The 27,844-nt window shown below is 34.0% G+C and overlaps 1 protein-coding gene across 7 annotated transcripts; it reads left to right on the forward strand.

The window, feature by feature from the left end:
* Nucleotides 1-887: 887 nt before the first annotated feature.
* LOC129806646 (proton channel OtopLc) lies at nt 888-26,665 on the forward strand. Of its 7 annotated transcripts, none has more exons than XM_055855383.1 (6): nt 888-1,037; nt 7,679-7,870; nt 17,896-18,270; nt 18,340-18,557; nt 22,833-23,777; nt 26,128-26,665. In XM_055855383.1, the coding sequence occupies exons 2-6, from the start codon at nt 7,833-7,835 to the stop codon at nt 26,607-26,609; spliced, it is 2,058 nt and encodes a 685-aa protein (XP_055711358.1). In that variant the 5' UTR covers nt 888-1,037; nt 7,679-7,832; the 3' UTR covers nt 26,610-26,665. The 7 variants fall into 7 exon arrangements, with proteins under 7 accessions (XP_055711358.1, XP_055711360.1, XP_055711359.1 ...); XM_055855385.1 differs by lacking the exon at nt 888-1,037 and adding an exon at nt 1,195-1,332; XM_055855384.1 differs by lacking the exon at nt 888-1,037 and adding an exon at nt 1,241-1,311.
* The last annotated feature ends 1,179 nt before the right edge of the window (nt 26,666-27,844 follow it).

Genomic DNA, 27,844 nt, shown 5'->3' on the forward strand with positions numbered 1-27,844 from the left:
TAGGGGAAAATGGGGCACCTCTGAATTGGAGCATTAAATTGGAACAGAAAATTTAAGAAACAAAACTCTTTTGGGTTAAAAAAGATACACTCGTCCTTAAAGGGTTAATGCAGACTTGTCTCACTTTACATGATCCCAAGATCAGTCTATTACAAATTAGCTAATGAGCAATTTGTCACGCGATTTATTCAACATCTTTCAAGTCAATCTATTGAGTCGTTAAGATAGAATGGAAATAAATACCTTTATCGAAGACAGTAAATTTTAAATGTGCTGTTGGAATTCAAGTGGAATACTTCTAAAATGCTGCTCAAATAAGCATTTAACATATTTGTGCACTATAGCTGTTGACTTGGTGAAGCTGATAGCTATAAATTATATCCTCCACTATGACCAAAACGTTCTCGTGCTATTCGCATACAAATTATCCAAAACATAATTAAATGCACATTTGCAGCTCATAAATCGACTTATTGAGAGTTGAGAGAATTTACATTCCCCTCCTTTTGATGTCAATTTGTTCTTTAGCCGTACGCTCGATTTTTTTCTTTCTCTCTCTCACGCACTTTGTGTCTTTGGTAGCAATTTTCTAAATAAATATGGCACGCGCCCCGCCATCGGCATTAAATCCATAAATGAATTCGAATAATAAATGGCTTTGCAGTTGGAAAATCCTACACTGACTTTAGTCTCAAACTTATAACTCTCTGACAACTCTGTGGAAATCAGTTAAAATACTCAAGAGTACTTCAACATTGTGCATCTGATACAATTGAGACAACAATATCGGCAGAATTTACACAATTGAGGCTTATTTATTGGGTGAAAAATAATTACCTTATCGAAGTGGACAAAGGTGTATTAGATCCGATGGTATCGGGGAGTTAACAACAATTATTTATCACTCCATTGGATTATCTCCGTCTGCAATGATTTCAGTTTGTAGAAACTTTGGGAAAAATCCAATAAATAGTGAGAAATAATATTTTTTTTAGTGATCCTACTTTGAAGTCAGCACTAATTGTTCAAATGATCAGGTAATTATACCACTTAGTATGCAATATTTGCTGTCGCCACATGAGAAAACAGAACTAATTTTTTATACATCGCAAATGCGATAATTGTTACTTTAAATAATACCTGTATACATTGCAAATTGACCTTCTTGTGTTCTTCCACAATCTTCTATTTTCCACAAACTCACAGCATCTCGAGACTAAAACGCGATTGTTGTCAATTGCCTTTAGAAATTCTTAGTGAAATGTCTTTACGTCAGTGATAAAAAATTCTTGGAAAAAAAATTATTATTAAGTGGGTAAAAAGTTAATCAAGGTGATTGGTGTAAATTTTGAAAATTACCACGAGCGTATCATGAATAAACACAATTTTGGTCACTATTTTTAGATCATCAGACTCTTAATATTAAATATTTAAATTTTGCGTAACCAGTTGTGTAATCAATAATGTTCTCTTTCATTGTGATAATATAATTCTTTATTGAAGTTCTATATTATTTTCCATTCAATATTGTTTAAAATACTGCGTTGAAATAAACGTTATCTTTGTGAAAGCGTATAGGGGAAAGCTTTCAGGCTTCGCACACACTTTGGTTTCGAACGCTTCATATTTTTTTTCAAGTTCCTTTAATTAATATGACCCATTTATGACAATATATTTTAAGAGCTAGTCTTAAGTCACACATTTCGAAGACAATGTGTTCAAAGCCTGATAGCTTTCCCCTACCAGACCTTAAGGTTTTCGCATAATTGTTTTTATTTTAAAAACATGTTTTTGAACCTGAACAACTAACTAAATAAAATAACCAATACGAATGAAATAGAACATTTTTTAATTTTTGAAAACACAAAAATTCAAACATTTATGTTCATCTATTCCCAAAAGCTTGTCAAAAGTTCACTTTATAATACTTCAATTAACTCACTGACATTTGAACATTTTGTTTTAGATTTGTGATAAATTTATTCTTTTTAATTTTTTTTCTTCATTTTACTATTTATACCTCGAAAGAGTTGATTTCTCTATTTTTACGGAAAATATTCTCCGCAAGAGGGCACAGTATTCTGCTATGAGTGGCGCTGGCAACTGTTCTTACATTTTACTTCTCATGTCTCTCGTGAGAAACAATTCAACCGAAGTGAAGAAAATTAAAGAAAATTTTAACGTTTTTAAATAACGAACCATTAGTTCTAACAAATGATTTGTGTTGTTACTGACGAATTTATTTTATGTGTCCAAAAGTGCATATATAACCAAAACGAATTACTAATAATCCAAATAATGGCCTCAATTCTGAGATCGAGATCAAGCTCAACAAAATTTCAAGATTTTGATGTTCTGAAATAAAAAAAAATCAAGATCAAGATGTAAAATTCTGTCAAAAGTCTTGGAATCTTGAAATCCAAGACACAAACCATTTTAATATCAAGATTTCCAATTCTGGAAGCAATATAGGGAGAGGTGGGGCTACTTTGAGCTGTGGGGCTACATTCTTATACGATTTCTTCGCCAATTTCTAAATAAAGCTAGGCCTTACAATTATTTTATTTAGATCCACAATTGTTTTGTCTATCCAAATTACATCATATTAAAATCCAGTGGGCCTATTCTGCTGTTGAAACGGAGCTTATCACGCCTAAAAATCACGATTTTGCGTGATGCAAATACACATCATACACAGAGCTTTGGCTCTGTGTGCGTGGAGATTTGGCGCTTTCAGCGACATAGCATGTGTAGTAGTGAGCAAAAATCGTGAAAATGTCTGTTATTTTAAAAATCACGCAAATTTTATCTCGCGAGCTCCTGGAGGTCCCGAGATGAAAAATTAAATGCATTTGAGGTAGAAAATTGCTGTTTAACGCAAAGAAATAGTTATTAATATTCTTTCTATTAATTTTAAGAAATATATAATTCCCAAGTTTTCCAATTTTCCATATAAGTTCCCTATTAGTAGTTATGTTTCGATTTCAACGTTAATGTATGTTCAAAGAAAAGTCCTAATTTGTGACAATATGTTTTGTAAACAACATTGTTGTTTTATAAATAAAGGAGAAGGAGTCAAAGGTCAAATCCGTGTTCATTTTTTATCTAAAATATAAACTATGAAAATCATGGTTAATTTCACCAAGTTGATAAATAATTTCAAAGAAAATAAGCCAAGCTTATTTTAACAGAACAATACCTTGTGGAAAGTGGCAAAAATTTATAATATTGTATTTTCATACAATGCAATGATCGGAACCATCTTAGAGTAAATTCTACAGAATTCAACAAAATTTGCCGGATGGGTGACTTTGTAATTAACTTTTGCGATGGTGGCGACGGTAGATGCTTCGATCTGACTACTTACTCCGGGAAAACAAATTTTCTTTCACAAAATTTACGAAATTTCAGACCAATCACTCATAAACAATACCCATCAAAACTTCGTTCTACAATTCCGTGTTTTTTCTTCTTTTTTTCCAGCGACATACTCAAGAGCATAAGTTTCATGCTGTGAAAAAATTACTGCTAAATTTATGAATACCAATTCTGACACATCCGTCTAAAATATTTGCGACAATTCATAATTTATATGAATTAATTTCAAAATTTTTACGCACCATTTCCAACTTAATATTTCCCCCTTGCCTGTGATTTCTCGAGGTTTTACAGAAACACATAGTGAAAACTATAGATTAAAAGAGAAAATCATTGAAAATTTTAATTTTCTTGCTTGGCACAGTAGTTGCAAGAAAACTTATTAAAATTGACTAAATTTATGAAATAGAATGTCCAACGGTAATTATTTTGAAATTTCATCACGCAGCCAAAGAGCGAATGAGAGAGTGCGAGCGAAAGCAAGAGTGTGCTCAAGATTGACAACTGCAGTGGAGTTAAATGTAGTTGACGGATTTTTCCAGAGTTTATCGCGAATTTTCTTAGTTGGTAAGTCAAAGGATAACAATTTTAGTCTCGTGAAAGGTGTTTGTGTGCTTTACAGTGATTATTTTGTTCACAATTTCATTTAATGTGGGCCGAAGCCAGCCTCACACACACAAGCACTATCACGAAATTAGTGATAAATCTGCGTTTCACAGCAGAATAAGGGCCCTGATTTTAGGCCTATTAGTCTGCTTTCTGTTCTTTCAAAAGCGTTTGAATTCCTCCTTCATGAACAAATCTCTCAACATTTGGATGACAATGGACTGCTATGTGACTTTCAGTCGGGGTTTCGTAAGGGTCACAGCACTACGACTGCCCTTCTTAGGGTAAATCAAGATATCTCTTCAGCTCTTAATCGAGGTCATTTTGTTATTCTGGTCCTTCTAGATTTCACTAAGGCCTTTGATAGCCTTCCCCACAACCTTCTTTGCTACAAGTTATGCACTCTTTTTAAATTCTCGTCTTCAGCAGTAGCCCTTGTTCGGTCTTACTTTACAGGTAGATCGCAATTTATCAGATTTGGTCAGGACGTCTCACCACCAACCTTCTTAAGTAAAGGCATTGGGCAGGGTTCAATTTGCTGTTTTCTCTCTTTATTATTGATTTACCCTCAGTTTTACGTAACTGCTTGTTTCATCTATATGTTGATGACCTCCAAATTTATGTGGAAGGAGATTCCTCTAATCCTCTTTAAGCTTTCGATCTTATGAATGCAAATCTCTCTTATATCGAGCAGTGGGCTTCATTAAATGGATTAGTTTTGAATCCTAAAAAGTCTGAAGCTATTGTTATCTCCAAAAAGACTGCTTTCCCTGATCTTTATCCTTTACACCTACTCCTACACGGTGAAATTATCCCTTTCGTTGATCAGGTCAAAAATCTAGGTGTAATCTTCAACACAACTCTCTCCTGGTCTGATCAGGCCACTTCTATTTGCCGTAAGGTCAATTATTCTCTTTATACCCTTCGACGCTTCCGGGACATCACACCCTATGATACTCGCTTGATCCTCGCGCGAGCGCTTCTTCTTCTTTTCTTCAACTATGGAGCAGAGCTCTTCTTTGCGGCGGATAGTGACACAATCCGTCGTCTTTCAGTTTCGTTTAATGATTGTGTTAGGTATATCTGCGTCTTAAGTCGTCGAGACCATATCTCCCCCTTCAGTCACATATTTGTTGGCTGCGATTTACCATCTCATCTGAGAATGAGAGCAGTGCTATTTCTGTTCCATTTGCTGATTTCTGGATGTCCTGGGTACCTGTCGTGTCTTCTGGTTAGGGGGAGTTCTGCCAGGGTTCGAGGACTCATAGTGCCTAAAGTTCAAGATGACTGCCTCTATCGGTCGCTTTTTGTAAAAGGCGTCATTTTGTTTAATTCTCTTCCGAGTGATTGCCGTATTTCTGCGGCAGCTATTCGTAATTTCTATCTTCAGGCTGGATCCTAGAAGCAATTAATTTGTTTCTTGAACACTCTTAATTCTGAATTCTTGTCATTCTATATTTTTTTATGTTCCTCTTTTTTCTGATTTTTTTAATTATCACAATCGTAAAAGGGATGACCCATGACCCTATTCTTGTGATTAAATAAAGTAATAATAATAATAATAATAATAATGTAGCCCCATAGCTCAAACTAGCCCCATCTTCCCCTAACATGAGATCAATACATCAAATTTCTTGTTTTCTTGAAATAATTCCAAGAACTTCTCGGTGGTGATTGGAATTCTCAAGATACTAACAATTTGAAGAGTTTGAGTCAGAAATCATTCTTGATGAGGAATATTTTTATAATATATGATACAAAAGAAAGAATTCCCTAGCACCTTTACCATCTTAGAATGAATTTACGTTGCCTTTAAAAATATTTAAAATTCAGCCGTTGAGACCTGGGGTGGAATGATAACTTTTCGACACTTTCGAAGCGATAGTATCGATAACTCTATATCTGTTAGATTAAGTGAATGTCGACTTCTTACGCATTGTTGGTCCATTCATTGTGACATTCTTAAAAGAATGTGACTGTTCATAAATATCTATATTATAGAAAGAGTAACTATCGTTTAAATTTTTCAGAATCGACAGTCGGCAGTATCGAAAATAAGTTATCAAAAAAATCATATTCTCTGAAATAGATAGAATAGATCGCATTCTCTAACAGTATGACAATGTCATATGACAAAGTCTAATTTTTATGGGATTAATTCGTATCGTTATATAATATATGGCAAAACCACTTCACATACCTTCAAAATAGTAATCATTTGATGCTCAATGGCCTGCGAGTTTATTCTGTTCATGAGTTTTCCATGAAAATCATCATATGACTTTGTCAGATTGATACAGAATTCACTTTCTGAGGGCATATTTACGAGTGTCTCACGTGAGTACAAAAATCGAGAAACGCACCATTATTTTAGTGTAATTGACTCGATTTTTCCTTAGAGCACCTAGTGACTTTCTCAATGAAAAACTCACGTGAGAAACTCGCAAATAGCAGAATATGTCCCCTGATCTACTCTACTTTTCATTTTAAAAGCTTTAAGCAAATGAAAAGCCGTTACATGAAAATTATCATAAATTTTTCAAAATGTCCTTAATTGAGTATACACTGAAAAAAAAGAGGCTACGATTAACTTTTTTTCGTTGTAACTTTAACACTTTTCGGGTGTAAAAATATATCAACAGTTTTTAATGTTAATTTTACTCCTTTTGAGGGTAAAATCAACATGAAAAAAGGGCAACTTTAACCCATAATACACCTACAAAGGGTAATATTTACACCGATTTCGGATAAATACTGCAGGGTAAAATTAACATTTCCGGAATGTTATTTTAACTTTTTCGGATTTCTCTCACAGTGTAGTCACTTTAAGCGATAGAGCGCTATCTACGAGGCAGGTATATCCCAGGTTCAAATCCCTTTTAGGTCATTAGGATTTTTCTAGCGTTGAGATCTCACTTGGGAGAGAACTTAGTTTCTCTCGCATTGATGATAAATTGTAATGATTCGCAATATCATTACAATTATTCTTTGTGGTCAATTTATTTCAATTTATCAATGAAATTTTTGTGCTACTTAAATTTCCTTGAGGTGTTATACTTGGAAAAAATCTCTTCAGAAAATTCCTGCCACTCATAGATAAAATGTTATAGACTTTCAATTGCATGTGTGACTATCTGACGTCTCAATGTTGTAAATTCTCTTGGACACTATCATAATCTTGTCACATCATCTCATCGTATCTAATTTTTTAGGGTGAATGTGTCTGAGTTATCAGGCCAAACATGAGAAGCAAAATTGAGAAGAATATGTGCTAGAGTGAGGTAGACAAAGTTGGGAAAAGGTGAGAAAATTTACATGAACACTCAATAGACTTTTATTGTATTGAGTAATACAAGTTTTTCACGGGACTTATTTCGCTATAGCGAAAAAGGTAATTCACTGTCATACTTCTCCTTTCAGTCTCGACAAGATCATCTATCGAATTGTGTGGCTTTTCACGCTTCTTCAAAGTCATTGTATTCTTGTAAAAGCTCTTTATTGAGACATTTTTCTCACCATCATCGATCTTTCTTAGCTCTGAGCCATTTTTTTTCTTGATACAAAAATTCTCAAGTATGTGCAATTGATATCTCCTGAGACTCCTTTATCTATCTTTCTTGATCCAAATGGTTTAAGCCGCTATTAATTCTAATCTGTTATCTTATAATGTCGTTTTTTTCTCCATACTCCTCAGCCCTCCCACTCCAAGCGAGATCTTCGCAAATCACCTGTTAGGCCTCCAACTTGAGAGATAAAAATAACACCTTAACACGCTACAACTTATACGAGCGGCAATCAGTGCTCCACGCAAATTTTCACATCAAGCACCAACGCTACTGATATCAAGTATGAGGTATCCACACAATAAGATGACTGTAACATTTCGGTGAGTAAGACAAATTTTAATTTTTCTACTTATTTTTGAAAGGAAAAAAAAGATCGCTGCCGTACTTAGCACAATCAGTACCCGGTAAAAATTGGCTGAGAAGGAGGAATAAAGAAGTCACCAGTTTGAAGAGTTTAAATAGTCGCACAGTTGAAAAGTCCATCGACGTGATAGAATAATTTAGCATTATTTATCCCAGTCATGCTAATCACACTCCCTCCCATTTTTTTTTTATCATCTCTCATCTTCGCGATCTCTGGACGTTTTCTCATCTCTTTATCGCCTAAACTTTGATCACCAAAAGATCAGCATCATCGTTGTGAGAATGAGCGAGAGATTAACAGACGTTTAGTGTGGATTGAAGAGTAAACAGGTGATAAAATTCCATCACATCCAGTATCATCCTCAGCTTAATCAACTGCACTTGATCCACAAATTTTCCTCACAAGTGATAAGTTTCACTCTCTTTTTTTTTTTGCTGTCAGTTCGTAAAAATTTCCCAAAAAGCGGTGAGTGCTGGATTATCAATTACCCCCCAATTAATTATATTGTTCTTGTGACGATGGAGTTGTGATAATTGCTGCTAAAAATACGTTCACGTGACTCCTTTCGATATCTGTAATCAGGCTTGTTCATTTACGTCGTTAAAAGCACTGACATGCGACTTTGCAATGAATAAATATTGACTATAGTTATCACTAATTACTTAAATTAATAACAAAATCAGACATTTGAATTTACAAAAGACAATATTCATTGAAAGTTAATGGAAATTATTTTTAGTGAACTCTTCAAGTCAACAGAAGTCTGTTTCATAGAATAGATAGCATCACTTAGCTCGAAGATTTTGAGTTATACACATTTGTATAATAATGACCCCACACCATACACTGAAGGTATTATGTTGATTATTTTGTGCGGATATGAACTTTTGATCATTATAATGAATCCGGCACACGTTTTAGATCAGGAAAATTTCATGAAGTCGAAATTCGAATCCCTTTCTATCTCTCACGCTTTGCATATGTCTATCTCATTCTTTCGTATTCTTCTTCTTCTTCTTTTAACACTAAACCTACCGACCGTTTTTGGTCGTTTTTCGGTTAGGGCCACTGAGAAAAAAAACGGGGGTGCGATTAACTTTTTTTCCTCGTAACTTTAACACTTTTTAAGTGTAAAAAATATATCAACATTTTTCAAAGTTAATTTTACACCTTTTTTAAGGGTAAAATTAACATGAAAAAGGGTAACTTTAACCCCTAATACACCTTTAAAGCATAATATTTACACCGATTTCCTATCAATACTGCAGGGTAAAATTAACATTTCCGGAATGTTATTTTAACTTTTTCGGATTTCAGTGGTAGGATATTCAACCAATTTGCCTTGAAAAAGAGCAAAAAAATAAAATGTATGCATATATTAAAAAATTCATAAAATTTGATAGTGACATTGTACCGTTTAAATATGTGTTAATTTTACACCGGTCAATTTGACCGGATTTTGGTAGGTTTTGTGTTAAACATCACAACTAATTCATTTTAGCTCAATCGAATTTAGAGTGCGAAAAAATGAGATAGACATATGCAAATCGTGTCAGAAAGAATGGGATATAAATTTTAATTTCATAAAATTTTTCTGATCTAAAAGGTGTGCCGGAGCCATGAAAATCAAATTTGATCAGAACTAAATCGAAATTCACATCACATCCTTACTTGAAAGTTTTCCACTTTCTCGCATTTAATATTGAATTGAAATTCAGTTTATCGTGATGTTAAAAAAAGGAAGAAGAGTGCGAAAGAATGGGGTAGAAATACAGTGCTGTCTCGCTGTATGCACAGTTTGGGTACTTTTTTTGACAGTTCTCTCTCTGAATATGCACAACTTTTTTTGAAATTCCCAACGGTTTTTTTTTCTTTCTTTTAAAACATTATTATTTTTTTATTGTTCTAGAATTCCCCGTGTTATTTTAACTATAATATGAGACAGAAAAAATAAAATTAAGATAATTAAAAACGAGAAAAATTAGTTACCAAGAAAATAATTTTCTTTATTACTTTGTCAAAATGTAAACAAATTGATTTTGAATGCAACCGACACAAAAGCTGTGCATATAGAGAGTGTGCATATAAAGAGACAGAACTGTACGCGGAACGTTTGGAAAAAAACAGATGTGAATTTTGGTTTCAATAAATTTCTAAAGAATGCGATAGGGAATACGTTTGACAAGTTTTCTCTGTCTCTATTTTTGTCTATCCAACTCTTTCGCACTCTTCTTCTTCTTTTGAACGTCACAACAAATTTTATTTAACTCAATCGGAATTTGAGTGCCAAAAATTAGAGCCGATTTTGTGAAAAACATTTGACAAAGAAAAAGATATGAATTTTGATTTCATGAATTGCCTGACCTAATTGCTTAATGTATAAAAGAAGACACATTTCTGTAAAAGTTATTAAGTTAGGGAGAGCCAAAAAGTCATTTCTACAAACAGTTAGATATTTCACTAATCAAATTTTAATATTCTCAAAACAAATTTTAGTTATCTGGATCAAATTTTATGTTTAATGGATTTGATGTTTAACAAACTAAATTCATTCTTTAATCGGGAAAAATTGACTTTTATTTCTCAAACACGCTCCAACTTTTAGATCAGGAGAATTTCATGAAATCAAAATTCACATCTCATTCTTTCTCAAACGATTTGAATATGTCTCTTCCACGTTTTTTGCATTCAAAATTGAATTTGAACTAAATTAAATTTGTTGTGATGTTCAGAGGATGAAGAAGAAGAAGAGGGCAAACGAATTGAATAGACATATATGAAATGTTTAAGAAAAAAACTATGTGAATTTTAATTTCATGAATATTCCCTGATTTAAAATCGTTGACGAAATTAAACTTTCCTGCTAATCAAATTTAATGTTCAACTGTCCGAGTTTAATGTTTAAATTCTCTGGAACATTCTTTCGTGTAATCAAAATTCATAAGGTTCATACCGAACTTTTCGATATTTGAGTGACAGCTGACAGCTGTCAAACACACAGTAAAGTCAAAAAAACAAACCCCTCCTTGCACCGGTTTTTATCTGTCGTTTTCGGTCAGAATTAACCAAATATCGTAGACCACAGTGTATATCCCATTCTGACCAAATTTAATTTTCCTACTAATCAAATTTATTATTCAACTGTCAGAATTTAATGTTTAAGTTCTCTGGTACAATTTTTTGGTTAAAAAAAATCATGTAATCAAAATTCATAACTCTTCTCAAACATTTTGCATATTATGCATATTTAATTCTTACGCACACAAAATTGGATTAAACTAAATTGAATTAGTTGTGACGTTTAAAGGAAGAAGAATTTGAAGAGTGAGATAGACATATGCAAAACGCCTGAGAAAGAAAGGCGAGTGAATTTTGATTTTATGAAATTTTACTGATCAAAAGAATGAGCCAACCAAATTGACTAAGTTATTTATATTTAACCAATGAAACTTAATGGTCAATTGATGTAATTTAAAGTATTATGGCTCTGGCACACCTTTTCATTTGAGTGAAATTCAATCGCTTGAAATTATACCTCTTACTCTTTCAAACTGAAATCAGATATAGCTGTCGATTTCTGTCAAATGAAAGTTGAAATTGAAATTGAAAATGAAATTCAAATGTCAATTTTCTTTTGACAGAAGAAGACGAAAATATCTTAGTTCAGTTTGAAAGAGTAAGAGGTAAAATTTCAATCGATTGAATTTCACTCAATTGAAAAGGTCTGCCAGCGCCATTACTGTCCAAATTCGATATTTTCCGAATAAATTTAGATTTTGTTTATCAATTTCTATAACCAAAATTAATTCTTTTGACACAATGGAAATATTTCTTTAACCGATTTTAATTGTATCAACCGACGATTCACTGATCCAATTTGATTTTTTATTGATCAAGTTAGTAAAAGAGTAAGTTTGATTTCAATTACAAAATTTTATTGACCTAATTTCAGTTTCTTCTGACCATTTTTTATGTTTTAGTGATCACATTTAATTTTTCTAACCAAATTTTAGATTTCATTGACTAGCTACAGGAACAAAATTTAATTTTTCTGCTTTATTGACAAAAAAGAATACCCTTTAATATTTTTAATATAGGTAATTTTTGACTTTTTAATTAGAGAAACCCCCTTAATGTGAAATTTACTTTAGATCAACCGTACTTTACATTTTATTCTTATATTCTTCTCATATTTCACTCTTAATGGTGCTATTCCATTAATAAACAATTTTTAGCACCTTACTGTTCTGAAGTGTTTCTACATAATCAACTTTTCTTTGTGTTGGTTGCTACCACGACTGTTTGGCGATCTTGGAACACGACGAGAACTAGAGAAAACAGTCAAGACAGGAATCAAAACAGAAAAAAAGTCGATAATGCAGAGGCATTTGAAAACAGTGGCGTACCAAAAATTATTCAAGAGAAGGTTTCACCTTTTCATGTTTCTTTTTTAAGATATTTTTTTTATCAGTTATGACAGGAGCCAACAAAAAGAAAAGTCGATAATGTAGAAACACTTGAGAACAGTAAAGCGCTAAAAAATGTACAGAAATATTGCCCATTTTTCATTTTTCATTGGAATAGCACTATTATTCATCTACTCGTCTGACGTCTTCAGATGTATCACTAACGAAATTGATCAAATTAATCAATAAAATTAATTATTCCAATTGGTATTTTTCGTCGGTAAAAAAACAGCACTAACACTAAAAGTTCTCCTTTTACGTATATAATTATATGACATAAAATCTGACAGTGACGTCAAAGATAAATATTTATGTTTTAAAACCAATAAACAATTGTCTCCACCCATTTTGCACATTGCCCCACTTTAGTGTGCAATTTTTTGGCAATACTTTTAGCAAACTCCAATATTAATCATCTTATCGATCATACGTGTATTGGTGATTGAAGCCACTATCGCATTTCGCGATTCAATTCATCAAATTCGCTTTTTCATCAGATGCAATCGCGATTTTTTTTTTCAAGAAAGAATTGTGGTAAACAATTGCTATTGTAAACTGATTTTTTTCGATCAATTTATATTTATATAGCACTTCATTTAACTTTTGCTAAATTTATACACAAACCTCGTGCTTCTAATGAGAGTCTGTAAATTCTCATCATTTGTGAATAGGATTGTAAAGATATCCCTAATCAACTGATTCAAGATTTTTTTCTTTTTCGTCATCTGACCAATTGGCATAAAAAAAATCATTGAGAAGATTGTAATGCGAAGTATCAATGTGTTATTCACACTCTCTACAACATGTTTCATTGTGAAGAAATAATAACAATGATTGAGATAAATATTTGCATAAGAAATTCCTTCACTTTAATTGATATGACGTCATCAAAAAAGATTAGATGTTGAGCATTGTAGAGCACTTTGTGGTATTTCTTTTCTAGAAAAGGGGACACCTCATTTCAGGTATTTAAATATCTATAAATAGAAAACACAAAATTTAATGTCCCAAATTTTATTTATTTATTTGTAAATATACCTCGTTCAGTGAACCGACGTTAATTTAGAGCTTTGGATTCTTGAGCTACATTGTTATCTGCAAAAACTAATCTGAAAAATAGAGACGCCTTAAAAAAAGTTTTTGATAATGCTCTTAACAATCAGTAAAAAAAACTTTATTTTAGTGCTTCTGGCAGATCTTTTAGATCAGTAAAATTTCATAAAATCAAAATTCGCGTCGTTTTTTTTCTCAAAAGTTTTGCATAAGTCTATCCCACTCTTTAGCACTCCAAATTCGATTGAGCTAAATGGAATTTGGAGTCACTGTGTTCAGAATAATTTACAACTCGTATCGCCTTGTAAAATGAGTTGTAATAAAAAAAAATCATTCGTCTAATAAGTACCAGTTTCCCTATGTGAATCGTGAGTAATACAAAGTCAGTTTTTTTGTAAATATTTAGGCTTTTTAACTGTTCTAAAAATATTTGTCACTGACTGTTTCAAATTTTTTCTTAAGAATTTTAACAATTTACACTTATTATTTAAAATAATAATAACAATATTTTTAAATACGAATGGATGATAAATTTATCTTTCAATTACTTTTTTTTATACTCTGTATTTTTCTTTTCTCTTTTTATTCATTTTCCGTATTTTAATTGAACTATGTAAGAGGGATGGACACTTTAAAATTTTGGTTTTTAACAGATTAATATCTAATTGTTCAAAGTTTGAGGTATCCAAATTTTATTTCCTATTAGTCACAACCAAATAATAAATAAAGTGTTATCCAGTTTTCTTTTAACATTAAACCTTTCTGTTAACACTAAACCTACCGACCGTTTTTGGTCGTTTTTCGGTCAAAGGACAAACCGCAGTAGGGTATAATACTCAACAAATTTGTCTTGGAAAAGAGCAAAAAATTAAAATTTAAACACTAAAATATAAGTATATTACATGCATATTTTAAGAAATTCATAAAGTTTGATAATGACATTGTACCGTTTAAATACGTGTTAATTTTAAACCGGCCAATTTGACCGGGTCGTGGTAGATTTAGTGTTAAATCCCTTTTAAATTTACAAGTAAAATAAATAAATCAAAGATAAGCAGGACTTATTATAGAGTCAATCTATCTCAATCGAACCTTCATGGTTTTAGATGTTTTTGAATTGAACAAATCTTAAAATACAATTAAATAGTGTATATGTTTTTCTTTTTGCCAAGAAAGAGATGACAAAGCGTCTCAGCTTTGCGGTGTGCTCGAATTCACGAGAAAGAGCTATCCGTGTATTATCTTTCCGAATGCTTTTTGGGTACATACCGCTACCGGTTAAGTAGATTAATAAATTTAAAAACCATTTCAAAATAAGAAAGGTTATAAAAAATCAAATTTTTAAAATTTTAAATTTTTTTTAATTTTTTTATAATTAAAGAAAGGTTTTAGAATATTTTAGCATAAGTATCAAAAAGTAAATTTGAGAAAGGTGACTCATTTACGGGTACTAAACCGACTCATGACCGATTAAGTTCGATGTAGTCGGGTTGGAAATATTGAAATCTTTCAAAAAGATCTAAATTTGATATCCGAAAATTCAATATCGAAATGATTTTTGAACATAGGTGTCTAAGGACGAAATATTCTCCCTACTTTTAAAACATATTCGACAATGAAAGGAATCGTAGGAGACGTTTTTGAAATAAGCTAAAAAACTTAGTTTTGGAGGGGCAGGAGGGGGTGAGGGAAAAGAAAAACAGGCTGTCCTAGATGATGTTGACTTATGGGAGGGTCGTCGAAGACCGGAAGTCGAAAACTACTCCCAATGTGTACAGAGCTTTATTTGAAAGATATTTTTACTCATCTCAAAACTCAAAACTTATTTTGGTCGCACGGGGATGGGTTAAAAGAAGGATAAGAAAAAAATCTAATTCTAATTCTAATTATGCTCAATTAGGTGTAATTTTTTTTTGTATCAGCCTCATGATTTTTAAGAAAAATATGAAAAAAAACTCAAAGACGTACAATTTTCAACAATTTTAATATTTTTTACTATTGATCATTGAGGTTGAGTACTATATTCCTTGAAAAGGACAGCTTTCACTTATGCGTTTATTTTTTATAATTATTAAAATTTTACAATATTTTTAAAATTAAATATAACTAGTTATAAACTCTGTGAAGCTAGAATCCACTTTGAAAATTGAAAGTTCAGCTTATCAGAAAATATAATACACCATGGTGCTTAGAAACAAATAAAATATAAAATTTATTATCGCGTTTTAAAAAAAATCTTTTAATTAAAAAAAAATGTTTTTATTTATTGACAAAAATAAAACTTTAAAAAATATTTAGCACGTGTTAAATGTAATAGTTTTTTTCTTGTTTTTCAAAAGAATAGAAATTAACAGTTTAAAAGGATTTAAGAAGTTCAAAAAACCTGTCCAGTATGAAGGATACCCCCTTCTTTAGAGACGGATTGTACCTATAACATTTTTTACTATTTTCAAAATTATCCCAAATTTAATTTTTTTGTATATCGCAATGTCTATCCTTTCCTTTATTTAAAAAAAATTATGATTTGTATCTCCGCCTCAGAAAATTGTGCGCATTTAAAGTGAGACTAATACTTTTAAAAATCTTATCGTTTATGCAAACATCTTTACGCAAATTACTGCATAAATAGAGAATTTTATTTCGGAATATTAAACTATTTTTAGACTTGTGAAACATAATAATCTGACATAAAAATTTATCAAATAGAGCATCTTCTGAGACTCTTTGTGAACGTGTTACTAAAAGATTGCCCAACTCATTTGCAGTTTTGGTCAATAGAGAAAAGCGGGGTTGTAGGGTAGAGTCTACACTTATGGATGTTCTACACACTTATGGACAACGCAAAAATCTTAAGTTATTACATTAAACAGATTTCGAAAAATCAAAAAAATGGTTAATTACATCATAAACTAATAATGTTACAACTTTCTGGAATCTGTTTTTTGTAAGACCTTAAGATTTTTGCAAGCTGTCCATAAGTGTATAACATCCATAAGTGTAGACTCCACCCTAATGTATGTATTCAGGTTAAGATTGGACCGACTTTGATGCTAAGTATTATAGTATGCATGACTCAAAAATCCCTATTGTCCCCTATATCATGTACAGACGCCAATCTTTTTGGAATCCCGGTGAAAATCACGAGAGCAAATATTTAGAGAATGATTCAAAGAGTTATTCATCTTTTGTGGTACAATTGTAATCAAAATTTTTGCTTTTTCGAAATACTGCGCAACTTGAAAGGTATCTCGAATTTATCCAGAAAAAAACATTTTCCGCCTAAAACTAACGTGTTATCTCTGAATGAATTGAGATTGAGTGTTAAGACTGTCGGCCATTCAACAGTTCCAATCATCAATCCAAATGAGAGCCCTATAAAGAAATAAATTCATTAATTGTTAATTAATCCCGGTGAATTTTCTTAACGATGGCAATTTAATTCCACCCACAAAAATGATTGCCTATGTGATTCTTCTCGCTCCTCCATCCACTCAGTCATTTCTTTCCGTCAAATACATTATCATTGGAATATGTCATATGGTAACGTAATTCATTAATCACCTCTAGAGCATTATGAGGGCGAAAAGAGCAAGTCTATTAAGGTGGGTGTATGCTAGGTCTCCCCAGCTGAGAGTTATAGGTTTTTTCTGGGTGAGGGAATGAGAAGAAAAATTTGCCCGAATAAGACGATTGGCATCTTATCGAAATCCCTTGAGAGAGTGAATGTAATTCACACAAATAGAAAAAAAACTTGGGAAGATAAGACGTTGGTGGATGGCAAAAAGGTCTCACAGTGTTCAGTTGGGTTCAGTTCATATAAAAGGTATGTGCACATCTCTGGTAACTTCTTAGTTTCATCCAGACACGCTCAGGTGGATGGAAATTCAGTTAATTTCTTGTGTTCCTCAACCTTGTACAATTTCCTTTTTCCCAATATTTCGATTTTCTTTCAATTCGAATGCACGTGTAGTGGATAAACAAGCTTTTTTTCTCAGTTTTTTCCACGGAAGAACAAATAACGTCTCGAAAGCTCGTCATACAATTATTTAGCACCTCTTGTGTTTTTTTTTCCTGGCCCAACTTCCACCTTATCCGTCCTCCCACACTCATCAGCAAAAAAACAAAGTATCATCTCGAGTGATCAACAATTGTGTGCTAATTCTCGTTAAATATGATTGGCGCTCAAATGTGATAAAAAAGAATTTATTGAAATTCCCTCAACCCTCCTTCCAATTTAATATAACACGATAGTCCGTCGACTAAATCGTTCACATTTAATAACATGTGTGAAGCAGACAGACTGATCGTCAATCAAAATGTCGAGAGAGGGTAAAATTATTTTTTGAAAAAAATTGTCCAGTGTATGTCCAACAGCGACAGAGTTCTTATAGTGAATCACCTGTGTTCCCCGCAAGTGCTCAGAAAAGTTACTCAAAACCCTCCTTTCTGTGTGAATCCACAGTGAATCGTCGGAAGTGGAGAACGATCAACGATCTCTGGCTCAGTCCCAAGAAGCTATGACAGCTCTCGTGCCATCAGGATCAGCCTTGGCACTAAACCACCCAAGCACACAGAACCAGGAGCTTTCTCTATCCCGCAGACCGTCGGTCTTGCTCCAAGAGATCCTCTCCACAAGACGACCATCCGCAATTATGGCCGCCCTAACGCGTCCTCAGCGGCAGCGTCTCAATCAACTCGATGCCCTTCAAGAAAATCCAGACATGAGGAGAGGCAGTGTGCGAACCCTCAATGGATTCCTGCCAACACATCATGCTCCTGGAGGAGCTCATTCAGAATTAGCACAAGAATTCAAGAGGAAGAACCGACGGATCGGAGAGTGAGTGTTTTAAATTCAAAACAACTGCAGTTTTCCGTTAACGGTAATCCCTTTTTCTGAACCTTTTAGTGATGCTCTGAGCACGGCTCTTTCGGCTCTCTACTGCAAACTGCTCGTTGTGATGGGTATTGCAATGCCAGTCACTGAGATTCTTTCGGCAAGGATACCTCCGAATTTCTACCAAGGATTCTACGTCTATCTCTACGCAGTTAGCATTGCTTTCGTGGTATTTATCTACGCTACGCACTTGAGGACGAGAGCTGTATTTTCCCTCCTTAAAGATTACCGTAAGTATACCATTAACCTTATATTAACCCTTCAGTTACTCTTTTATTTTTAATCAGAAAATTAGACCGTTCTTGAACATTTCGATTATTAATTACCTCTAGATTGTATCGAATTTGTGTCAGTCCCGTCGGTACTATGAATAGTGCGGTGGCAGCCAAAATCCCGAAAGCGAAAATCCTGAATGCCAAAATCCCGAACGCCAAAATCCCGAAAGCAAAAATCCCGAATGTTCAAAATCCTGAAAGGGATGAAATTATGTGGAGGAAAATGTTAGGAATAATTTCCCAAGACACAGAAGATTTGGGAAGTTATGGGAGTAGCTATGACACTTTTAAGAATTCGAGATTTTGGCTTTCGGGATTTTGACCGGGACCCGAATAGTGATAATAACGATATTAAAGTTCTGATCGCACGTACGGTCTGCAAATGCAATGACGTTGTATAAGAATTCGTAGGCAGTGAACTTCTAAAGCAGACGTGAGCAAGAAACGTTTGAAACCGAACAATCGTGAAATGAAAATTGTACATCTATAATCAAAAGGCTACCTTGACAAACTTTTTTAACGTTTATTCGGTTTCAAACGGGTTTTCCTCACCTCTGTTCTAAACGATACGAATTTTTCCTCTTTGAAAATAGTTGGTTGAGGATTACTCATCGCATTTCATCAGGATTATGATTACCTATCTTATGGCTAAAGAAATTATGAATCAGATCTTTGCAAACAAAGAAAAAATTCGTATCGTTGGAAGGTTCATTGTGTGCGAACCATGCCTACACTCCCCTACCTACCTTAAAAAAATTGTTCCAAAACTTAGAAAACTTAAGTTTCTGACAACTCCTAGGAGCAGTTATCGATTTGGGTACAACTTGGCTGATTAGCCAAAACCTTAAAAGAAGAGATTAAGTATCTCATTTATGATTCACTTGAGGAGCACTTTGTTGATTTTTGTGCAAAAATCTGGTACGGTACGATCGCTGATCTTTGAACAAGGATCAACGCATATTGTCTAATTTGGCAGTCGGTAAGACACTGGAAAACTTAGGATTCACTAAAATACCTATACTCAATCATTCCTTGTCTAAAAGGTTTAAATCAAAAGTGAATACTAATGGCTCCGGCACACCTTTTAGATCAGGAAAATTTCATGAAGTCGAAATTCGGATCCCTTTCTTTCTCACATGTTTTGCATATGTCTATCTCATTCTTTCGCACTATTCTTCTTCTCTTAAACATCAGTCCAAATTCAATTTAGCTCAATCAAATTTGGTATGAGAAAGAATTAGATAGTCATATGCGAAACATGTGAGAAAGAAAGGGTTTCGAATTTCAACTTCATGAAATTTTCCTGATCTAAAAGGTGTGCCAGAGTCATAAAGATAAGTTTAGTAAGGGATTTCAATTTTTTCTTTGTTAAATTAAATTGAGCTATATTTTTGCTCAAAGAATTATCCTGAGGACCGGGGAAAATTAATTAGGGGTAGAAGTAGAATTAGAGCAGAGTGGGGTGGGGTGTTATAGTTTTTCTTAGAAAAGATATTAAGCAAACTACTATTTATTTAGAGTAAGTAATTTCTTCTCTTGAAATATTTAGTCTAATTTGGTCTGATTCAATTATGTTCTTCACGAAAAATTTCCTTTACTAGCTAATTATGTTCCGGTCTGTCCTAATTAAGTTGTACAAAAAGTGTAATTAACTGTTCGAATAACTCAAGCTACAATATATCGATCTTTGTGTAATTTCCGGCTGTCGATCTTTGAGCAAATAAATAGAATAGTATCGGTGCGATTTGCAAAATGCGCAGTCAGTGCTACCGTATTTTATCATGCACAAATTAACCTTTTTGAGGGTATCTATATAAGCCAAGAGTGCCAAAACTTTTTAGAGGGTAATTAATTTAAGGATCTAAAATGAAATCCGTTTGTCGCGGTCACGTCTAGGTTTTTACAGCTCGAACTCAGACAGAGCGGTTATATAATTCACTTTTTTTTTCAACTTATAACACTGCTAGAGACCCAAACGGTAATTCCGGTCTTCGGCGACCCCCCTAAAACAACATTATCTAGGACATTTTTTTTCTTTTATCTCAACCCCCCTCTATCCTCATCAAAACCATGTCTTTTGTTTATTTTGAAAACGGATTTTAGATTTTTTTTTCATTTTAAAATATGTTTTGGAGGCAGTCAAGTCGGATATTTCATCCTTAGACACGTATGTTCGAAAAACATTTCGATATCGAATTTTCGTAGGTCAAAGTTTAACCACTTTGGGGGAAATATGGTTTTCAACTGATTTGCTTAAATTTGGATTGTCTTAAAGATCTTGAAATTCCAACCCGACTGCATCGGACTTAATCGATAATGAATCGGTAATATATCCGTAAATGATTTACCTTACTCAGATTTACTTTTTATTTGTTCGTATTCTTGTTACTTAGTTCTAAAATATTCTAAAACCCACTTTTCTTAAGCAATTTCCTATTTAGAAAACAAAGTAATAAAGCGTTTGTGTACCCAAAAAGCATACGAAAGGATAATACACGGATAGCTCTTTCTCGTGAACTCCAGCACTCCGCAAAGCTGGGAGGCTTTGCCATCTCTTTATGCAGATTTAATATTTTGATATTTTCTAAAAATCAAAAATTTATATCTTCCGTTCTATTGGTTTTTATTAACGGGTTTTAAATATTTTTATACAAAAAGACGCTTAATTTCATCAAATACAACTCTTCTATCAAGGACTAAAATGTGATTTTTTTTCAAAAAAAAGACTTTAATATGTACTTTGATTTATCTGTAGGACTCCTTGATATGTTCAGAAGATTTGTAGGGAAGGGTGGGACTTTCTACCGCTCCGAAAAAAATATATTATTTTTCAGAGATGAGAATTCATGTTGATGCAATGTAGATAATGAAGAATATTCATTTAATAAAATACAAAAATCAGGTAAAAAATGGAATGACGGCATGGTACCATACTTCATGTAATGGTAATCAGAAAGAGAAAATCTTACCTTTCACTTACGTAAATTTTACCTCAAGAAAATACCATAAGTCCTCTAAAAAAATCGAGATATTTATCTTATTTTTCTTAGGCGTTTCTGAAGTAATAATCCGAGGTAAATATACGGTCATATACCGGTCAAGACTAAGGCTTCAAGACTCCCTGAAGCTGTTTTGGAGATCTGCGTATATTTTTTCTTGATCTAATTCCTACAAAACAGTAAAATTTTTGCTGCTGAGGTAATTTTTATGTATTTTGTGTGCTTTGTGACTTAAAAATATCAAAGATGGCGATAGTCAGATTTTTTTTATTATAAGATTATATTTTTATAATTGTATCGCTCAGGAGCTATTTTAATAGGGGAATGCATATACGATAGACCCTTTTTACTCCGAATGATCTGAATTAACGATTTATTGTATTAATAAAGTGGTTGATATGGGCGGTGCGGGTGGCGAATATATTAAAAATTATCTCAAAACCGAGCGATTACACGTATTAAGATAGCATTTGCTTTTAAAGCACTAATTGATAATTTTATGATAATAAGTTCGAATTATCGTATCTGGGAATCCACCTCTTGTATGAAATTTTATAAAATACTAGAAATATCAATAATATTTCAACTATATCTGAACAGATAAAATGTTAAACATAACCTCAAAATTAAAACCTTTTTTATTTACTTATTTCAAGTTCACTTGAAGAAGCAATGCCTGATTAATGTTAGTTATAATATTTTCTAAGGCATTTGATGAAAAATAAACACCAAAAACAAGTGACCAAATCGTTAGAATAACCCAAGACACACACCATTTAATCTAGTTTTATGCTTTATATAATTTTGTTATTTTTTCTGATTGTTTGGCGCTTTTCCTGCTGATAAAAGTTACACAATTAATTTAAGAATATGCAATAGCCAGTCTGCATAGGCTGATAGTATAATAGGGCTACTGGTATGTGTCTCCGCTTATTCATTTTGCTTATAACAGGCAATAAATTTTGATACTACCATTGAAGGGTTAAGTGATCTTTATCGTTCAATCTCGGTTTTAAATTGGATCGTTAATCAAGTTAAAAGCTTAAATCTTCTAGGAAATCAATAAATTTTTCTTCTTGAATAAATCAATCGGATTTCCTCATGGAATTCCAATGAAAGGCGGGAGAGAAAAATTGCATGGTTGCACGAGAAAAGTCACGCTGATGAAAAACATTGGAATTCCCATTGAGAAGTCATGCAAAGTAACAACTTTATTTCTTTCCATTCACAGATGAAAAAGCCAATAATACGCAACACATAAAGAAGCGAGCCGCGCACTTCGGGAGCTTCTATTTACGTGTGGGCGCTATTGCCTTTGCAATTGGTACAATGGTGTACTCAGGCCTTGAATTTGGCCAGTACTTTGAGCTCAATGGGAATCCAGGATGCTCAAATATCTACATGGCACTCACGCCAATCGCTCGGATGCTGCTGTGCATCATTCAGATGAAATTCATCTTCCTCAACACAACAGAACTCGACATGGCCAGGCACAAAGTCATAGCTAGATTTGGCTTGATGCATATGGTGGCCACTAATCTCTGCGAATGGCTCTATGTCCTTGTGGAGGAAACCAAGCATGAGATCTTCCATCTCTCACATGATCCACATGGAAATTCTATCGCAGCTATCCTTTCCACGACAGAAACTCCTTCGATTTCAGGAGATGCCGAAAGTATCCTCCTGAATTCAACTGCAACCTCTGTGCACAACATCACAAAGAGATCGGCATTTGAGGACTACAAAGCAGAATGCCACAGAACAAACATCATGGGAAGCCTGGTACAGAATGCCTCACCATTCCTCTTTCCCTGCACCATTGAGTACTCCCTGATTTGTGCTGTGATCCTCTATGAGATGTGGAAGCAAGTCAAGACCATTCCCAATATCGAGAAGAGCCGTAGGAACTCTCAGAAACCCCACACAAAGAGTGCTCATCACTTCTCTGTGGACTGCGCCAGGGCCCATCGAGGGATGTTTGCTGGAATTCTAGTCATTGTACTCACCATCATCTGCCTAATTATGTTCTTCGTCCTTCACGATGTCGACCAGTACAAATTGGTTGCCATTCAGGAGGTCACCATCTGTGAAATCCTTATGTACAGTGTCACCACAATGGCCGTCCTGGCAGCAATGTACAAAATGAGAGACTTACGATATCAGCAAAAGATCAAAGGTAAGACACTTTAAATAACGTTGAAAGTAAGTAGAAATAACCTACGAAGCCAATAGCAACAACCGTTGTTGTCTACAGCAGAAGCAGCTCGGTTAATACATTAAGTACTTAATAAGTACTTAACCTTATGAAATACGAATTCAGTAACACCGGTAACACCTTAACTTATATTGTTCATACGTTGAGGTTTGGACAGGGGCAATCGAAGTAATAAAATAATTATTAAGGGTATCAGTATTAAGTAGAACTGTCCGTTGTAGTCCTTGTAGTCCGTAGTAGTAGCTGTTGTCGTTAATTGCTAATAATCAGTAACAATCGGTAATGTAAATAAGAACGATCGCTGCAGCGAACTGGAAATCTGTAGAAACCAGAAGTTGTAACTGTTGACGTAGATAGAAGTAACTAGAGAAGATCAACAATAGTTCGGGAAGTCAATATAGGAAAACGTTGTAGTCCGTATTAGTAATAGCTGACGTAGAGATACGCAACCAAAAATGTTCTAGCTCGCAGGTAGCAGTAGTGTTCGGTAATGTAGGAAAGAAGGACCGTTGATGAAAAATAATTGTTCAGGACATCAGAAAATACCCGTAGTTCCGATCACGTAGGTTCATGCGACCGAAATCAATAGAACCGTTCTAACTCGCAATTCGAATTAGTAATCATTAAATAGATAAAAACCGTAGAAACCCGTAGTTGTAACCCTTGACGTAGGTAGAAGTAACTAAAGAAGTACAACAATAGATTGATTAGTCAGAAGAAGTGTCCATTGTAGTCCGTATTAGTAACAGCTGACGTAAAGATACGAAACAAAAATGTTCTAGCTCCTAGGTTGCAGTAGTGATCGGTAATGTAGGAAAGAACGATCGTTGATGCAAAATAATTGTTCAGGACATCAGCAAATATCCATAGTTCCGATCACGTATGTTGATGCGACTGAAATCAATAGAACCGTTCTAATTCGTAATTCGAATTAGTAATCATTAAAAACCGTAGAAATCCGTAGTTGTAACCGTTAACGTAGATAGAAGCAACTGAAGAAGTACAAAAATAGACCGATAAATCAGTACAAGTTACCATTGTAGTTCGTAGTAGTAACAACTGACGTAGATAGAAGCAACCAACTATAGTAGAACTGTTACAACCATAGCTCGTAATGAGCAGTAGTAATCAATAATGTAGAGAAGCACGATCGGTGATGCAAAATAATTCTCCAAGACATCAGTAAAGGCCCGCAGTTCCGTTAAGTAGGCTGAAGCTACTGAACAAGTACTGCAATAGCTCGAGAAATCAGAATAAGTAAACTTTGTAGACCTAGATACGAGCAACCAAAATTTTAGGGAGATCAGTATAACCGTTCTAACTCGCCATTCGAAGTAGTAATCGTTAAAGTAGATAAGAATGATTACTGAAGCAAAATAATTTTCAGGGAAATCAGTAAAAACACGTAATTGTATCCATTGACATAGATCAAAGCGACTGAAGAAGTACAATAGTTCGAGAAATCAGTAGAAGTAAATGTTGTAGTTCGTAGTAGTTACTGTTGATAAAAGTATGACTGACCAAAGAAATAAAATAATTTTCAGTAAATAACCCTTCAGAAATAACCCTTGACGGATTGTAGGTGCAACTGAAGAAGAACAGTCGAAAACCAATGGAATCGGTTGTTGTAGTCCATAGTAATAATCGTTAACAAAGGTAGAAGTAACCAATATCAATAGAATGCAATAATTGTTCAGGAAGTCACGAAAAGTAACAGTTGAACTGGTTGCAGTTAGAAACCGTTGACGTAGACTTAATGGTTGACTACGTCAATGAATAAGCAAATGTTGGAATCGGTAAAAGATATCAACATTTATTTCATTGGACGGACCTTACATCTTAACTAGCCCATTCTTAAAGGATTCAAGGACTTCTTACTTACGTAGTTAACAGACTGTTTGACCTAGTAACACACCACTGTTTTCCAGTTCTATACCCTAAGTAACCTGACGTTTGGTCTACGACGTCGGTCGTCTTCGTAACAGAGTGCGCACGTTCTGTACGTGAAATGTATTTAATTGTTATCCGTTTTTCTTTTGCTGGTTTGACGTTATTGGTTCAATCTTAAGAAGCCCCTTCTTTCTTTATGAACTATTTTGATTTTTCCGAGACGAGATCGTTAGACCTTCTCGCAACCCTTTCTCGGTGTATAACTTAAAATCGAGAAGAGTAACCATTGGTATCAGTAAAAGCAAACCTTGACATCATTCAAATCGGTAGGGTTCGTAGAAGCAAAGAAATGAACGATTTTCAACTGATTTTGTAGTAAATATTTTTCTGTACTGACCCGAATCTATCGTTATCTTTTCAGATAGTCACCATGCCAGCACAGTGAGCCTCGACTGTACCCTACTGGTCTTGGCCCAGAGCGGCGTCTACGTCTACGCCATGTTCAGCATAATGGGCTGTTACTTCGCAATGGAAGCCGATATTCCTGGCAGCAGGGATGGTTTCATTGCGGAAATCCTTTCTCTTCTGCAGACCTCCATGCAGACGCTCTTCGTGCTCAATGCCAGTTGGCGTCGCTGTCGAGGATCTCAGCAGAATCGAACGAAACCCGGTCGGGAGATTGTGACCTTCCTACTGGTGGCCAACATGTCCATGTGGTTCATCAACACCCTTATCAAAGGACATGCAGGTTTTCGACCTACTCACCTCAATTTCTTCGGGGTCTGGGCATGGACAGTCATTACACATGTCTCAATGCCTCTGGCCATCTTCTATCGCTTCCACTCCACGATATGCCTTTTTGAGATTTGGAAATCTGCGTACAAAGTCAAAAGTGACCACTAGCGAGTAGTTCTGGGGTGTTTTATATTGAAATTAAATAAATTATTTATTCAAAAGAATGATCTTTGTATTTTTGTAGAAGATTGTCAGCGATAATGACCTCAAATCCTCAATTCCCATTACAAATAAAGTTATGAAAAATTCCTAGATCCACCCTGAATAGAATTGAGGTCTTCTTGCTATTGAGGTAAGTGTTCTAGGTGTGCATTGTGCATACAACCTTACGAATTTTAGTTAGAAATCCGTTTATTCCGTTTATTATTAATTTTAATTAACTGTAACCACAGCGAACACACGCCATTTTTTGTAAAATTTATAGTCTAAGCTAGAACACTCTAAAATTTGATAAAAAAAAATCCCAATGGCGTTTTTAAGAAAAATGAGTTTTTGAGAAAAAAGGTGCTGACTTTTTGATCTTCGATCTGAAAGTGCTCATCGATACGAAACCATAAACCCAAAATTTAGATCAAAAAGTTAATTAGAACCGGAGATATAAGCCGGTCAATTTTAGAACTGTGACCCCTTATAGATCAGGTCAGGGGTTATATATCAACTTTAGTATTTTTTTGTTTGATAGATATAATCTGCGGCTACAACATACTAAAAATTCAGCCCGATGCACAAAGGAATTTTTGAATTTACCAAAATATCTCTGGTCTTTTGGGCTTCTATGTGTGCCTGATTCACTGCCACAAAATCTCTAATTTTTCCTGGACAGGAATATGAAAAAAGTATGACGATTTGTGCGAACCATGCCTGTGGAGCCAAGGCTCAATCTAGGTGGTATAGGTTCGTCATTTCATTTTTTCCTGGAATAGTTCTTCCTCCCAATTAAATATGTTTACCGATTGCTAGATTGAAGAGCCATTAATCTGTGAAAACCATCATTTCACTAAAAGAATGTCCCTAAAACAATTTTTTGCCATTTATCCGAAGCACTGTTTTTCTTGCATTTGAATGTCGACAAATTGACTAAAATGTGAGGATTTCTAATGCAACAACATAAGAAAGAACATTCGGCAAAACGGTCTAACCTTTCACCACGAATGAGACCTATACCATCGAATAAGTATTATAGGTATAGGCAAAGTTAACAACTTTTGTTGCGGGACCAACCCCAAAAGTATGTAAGAAGAGCACTAAAGCATAAAACATTATGTATAAGAATTGTAACGATATTTTTGACAAAACTGCTTTTATACAATAACAGTTAATCATATATTGGTCCTTTTTAAGAT

This window comes from Phlebotomus papatasi, chromosome 3 (genome assembly GCF_024763615.1).
Source record: "Phlebotomus papatasi isolate M1 chromosome 3, Ppap_2.1, whole genome shotgun sequence".
NCBI lineage: Eukaryota > Metazoa > Arthropoda > Insecta > Diptera > Psychodidae > Phlebotomus > Phlebotomus papatasi.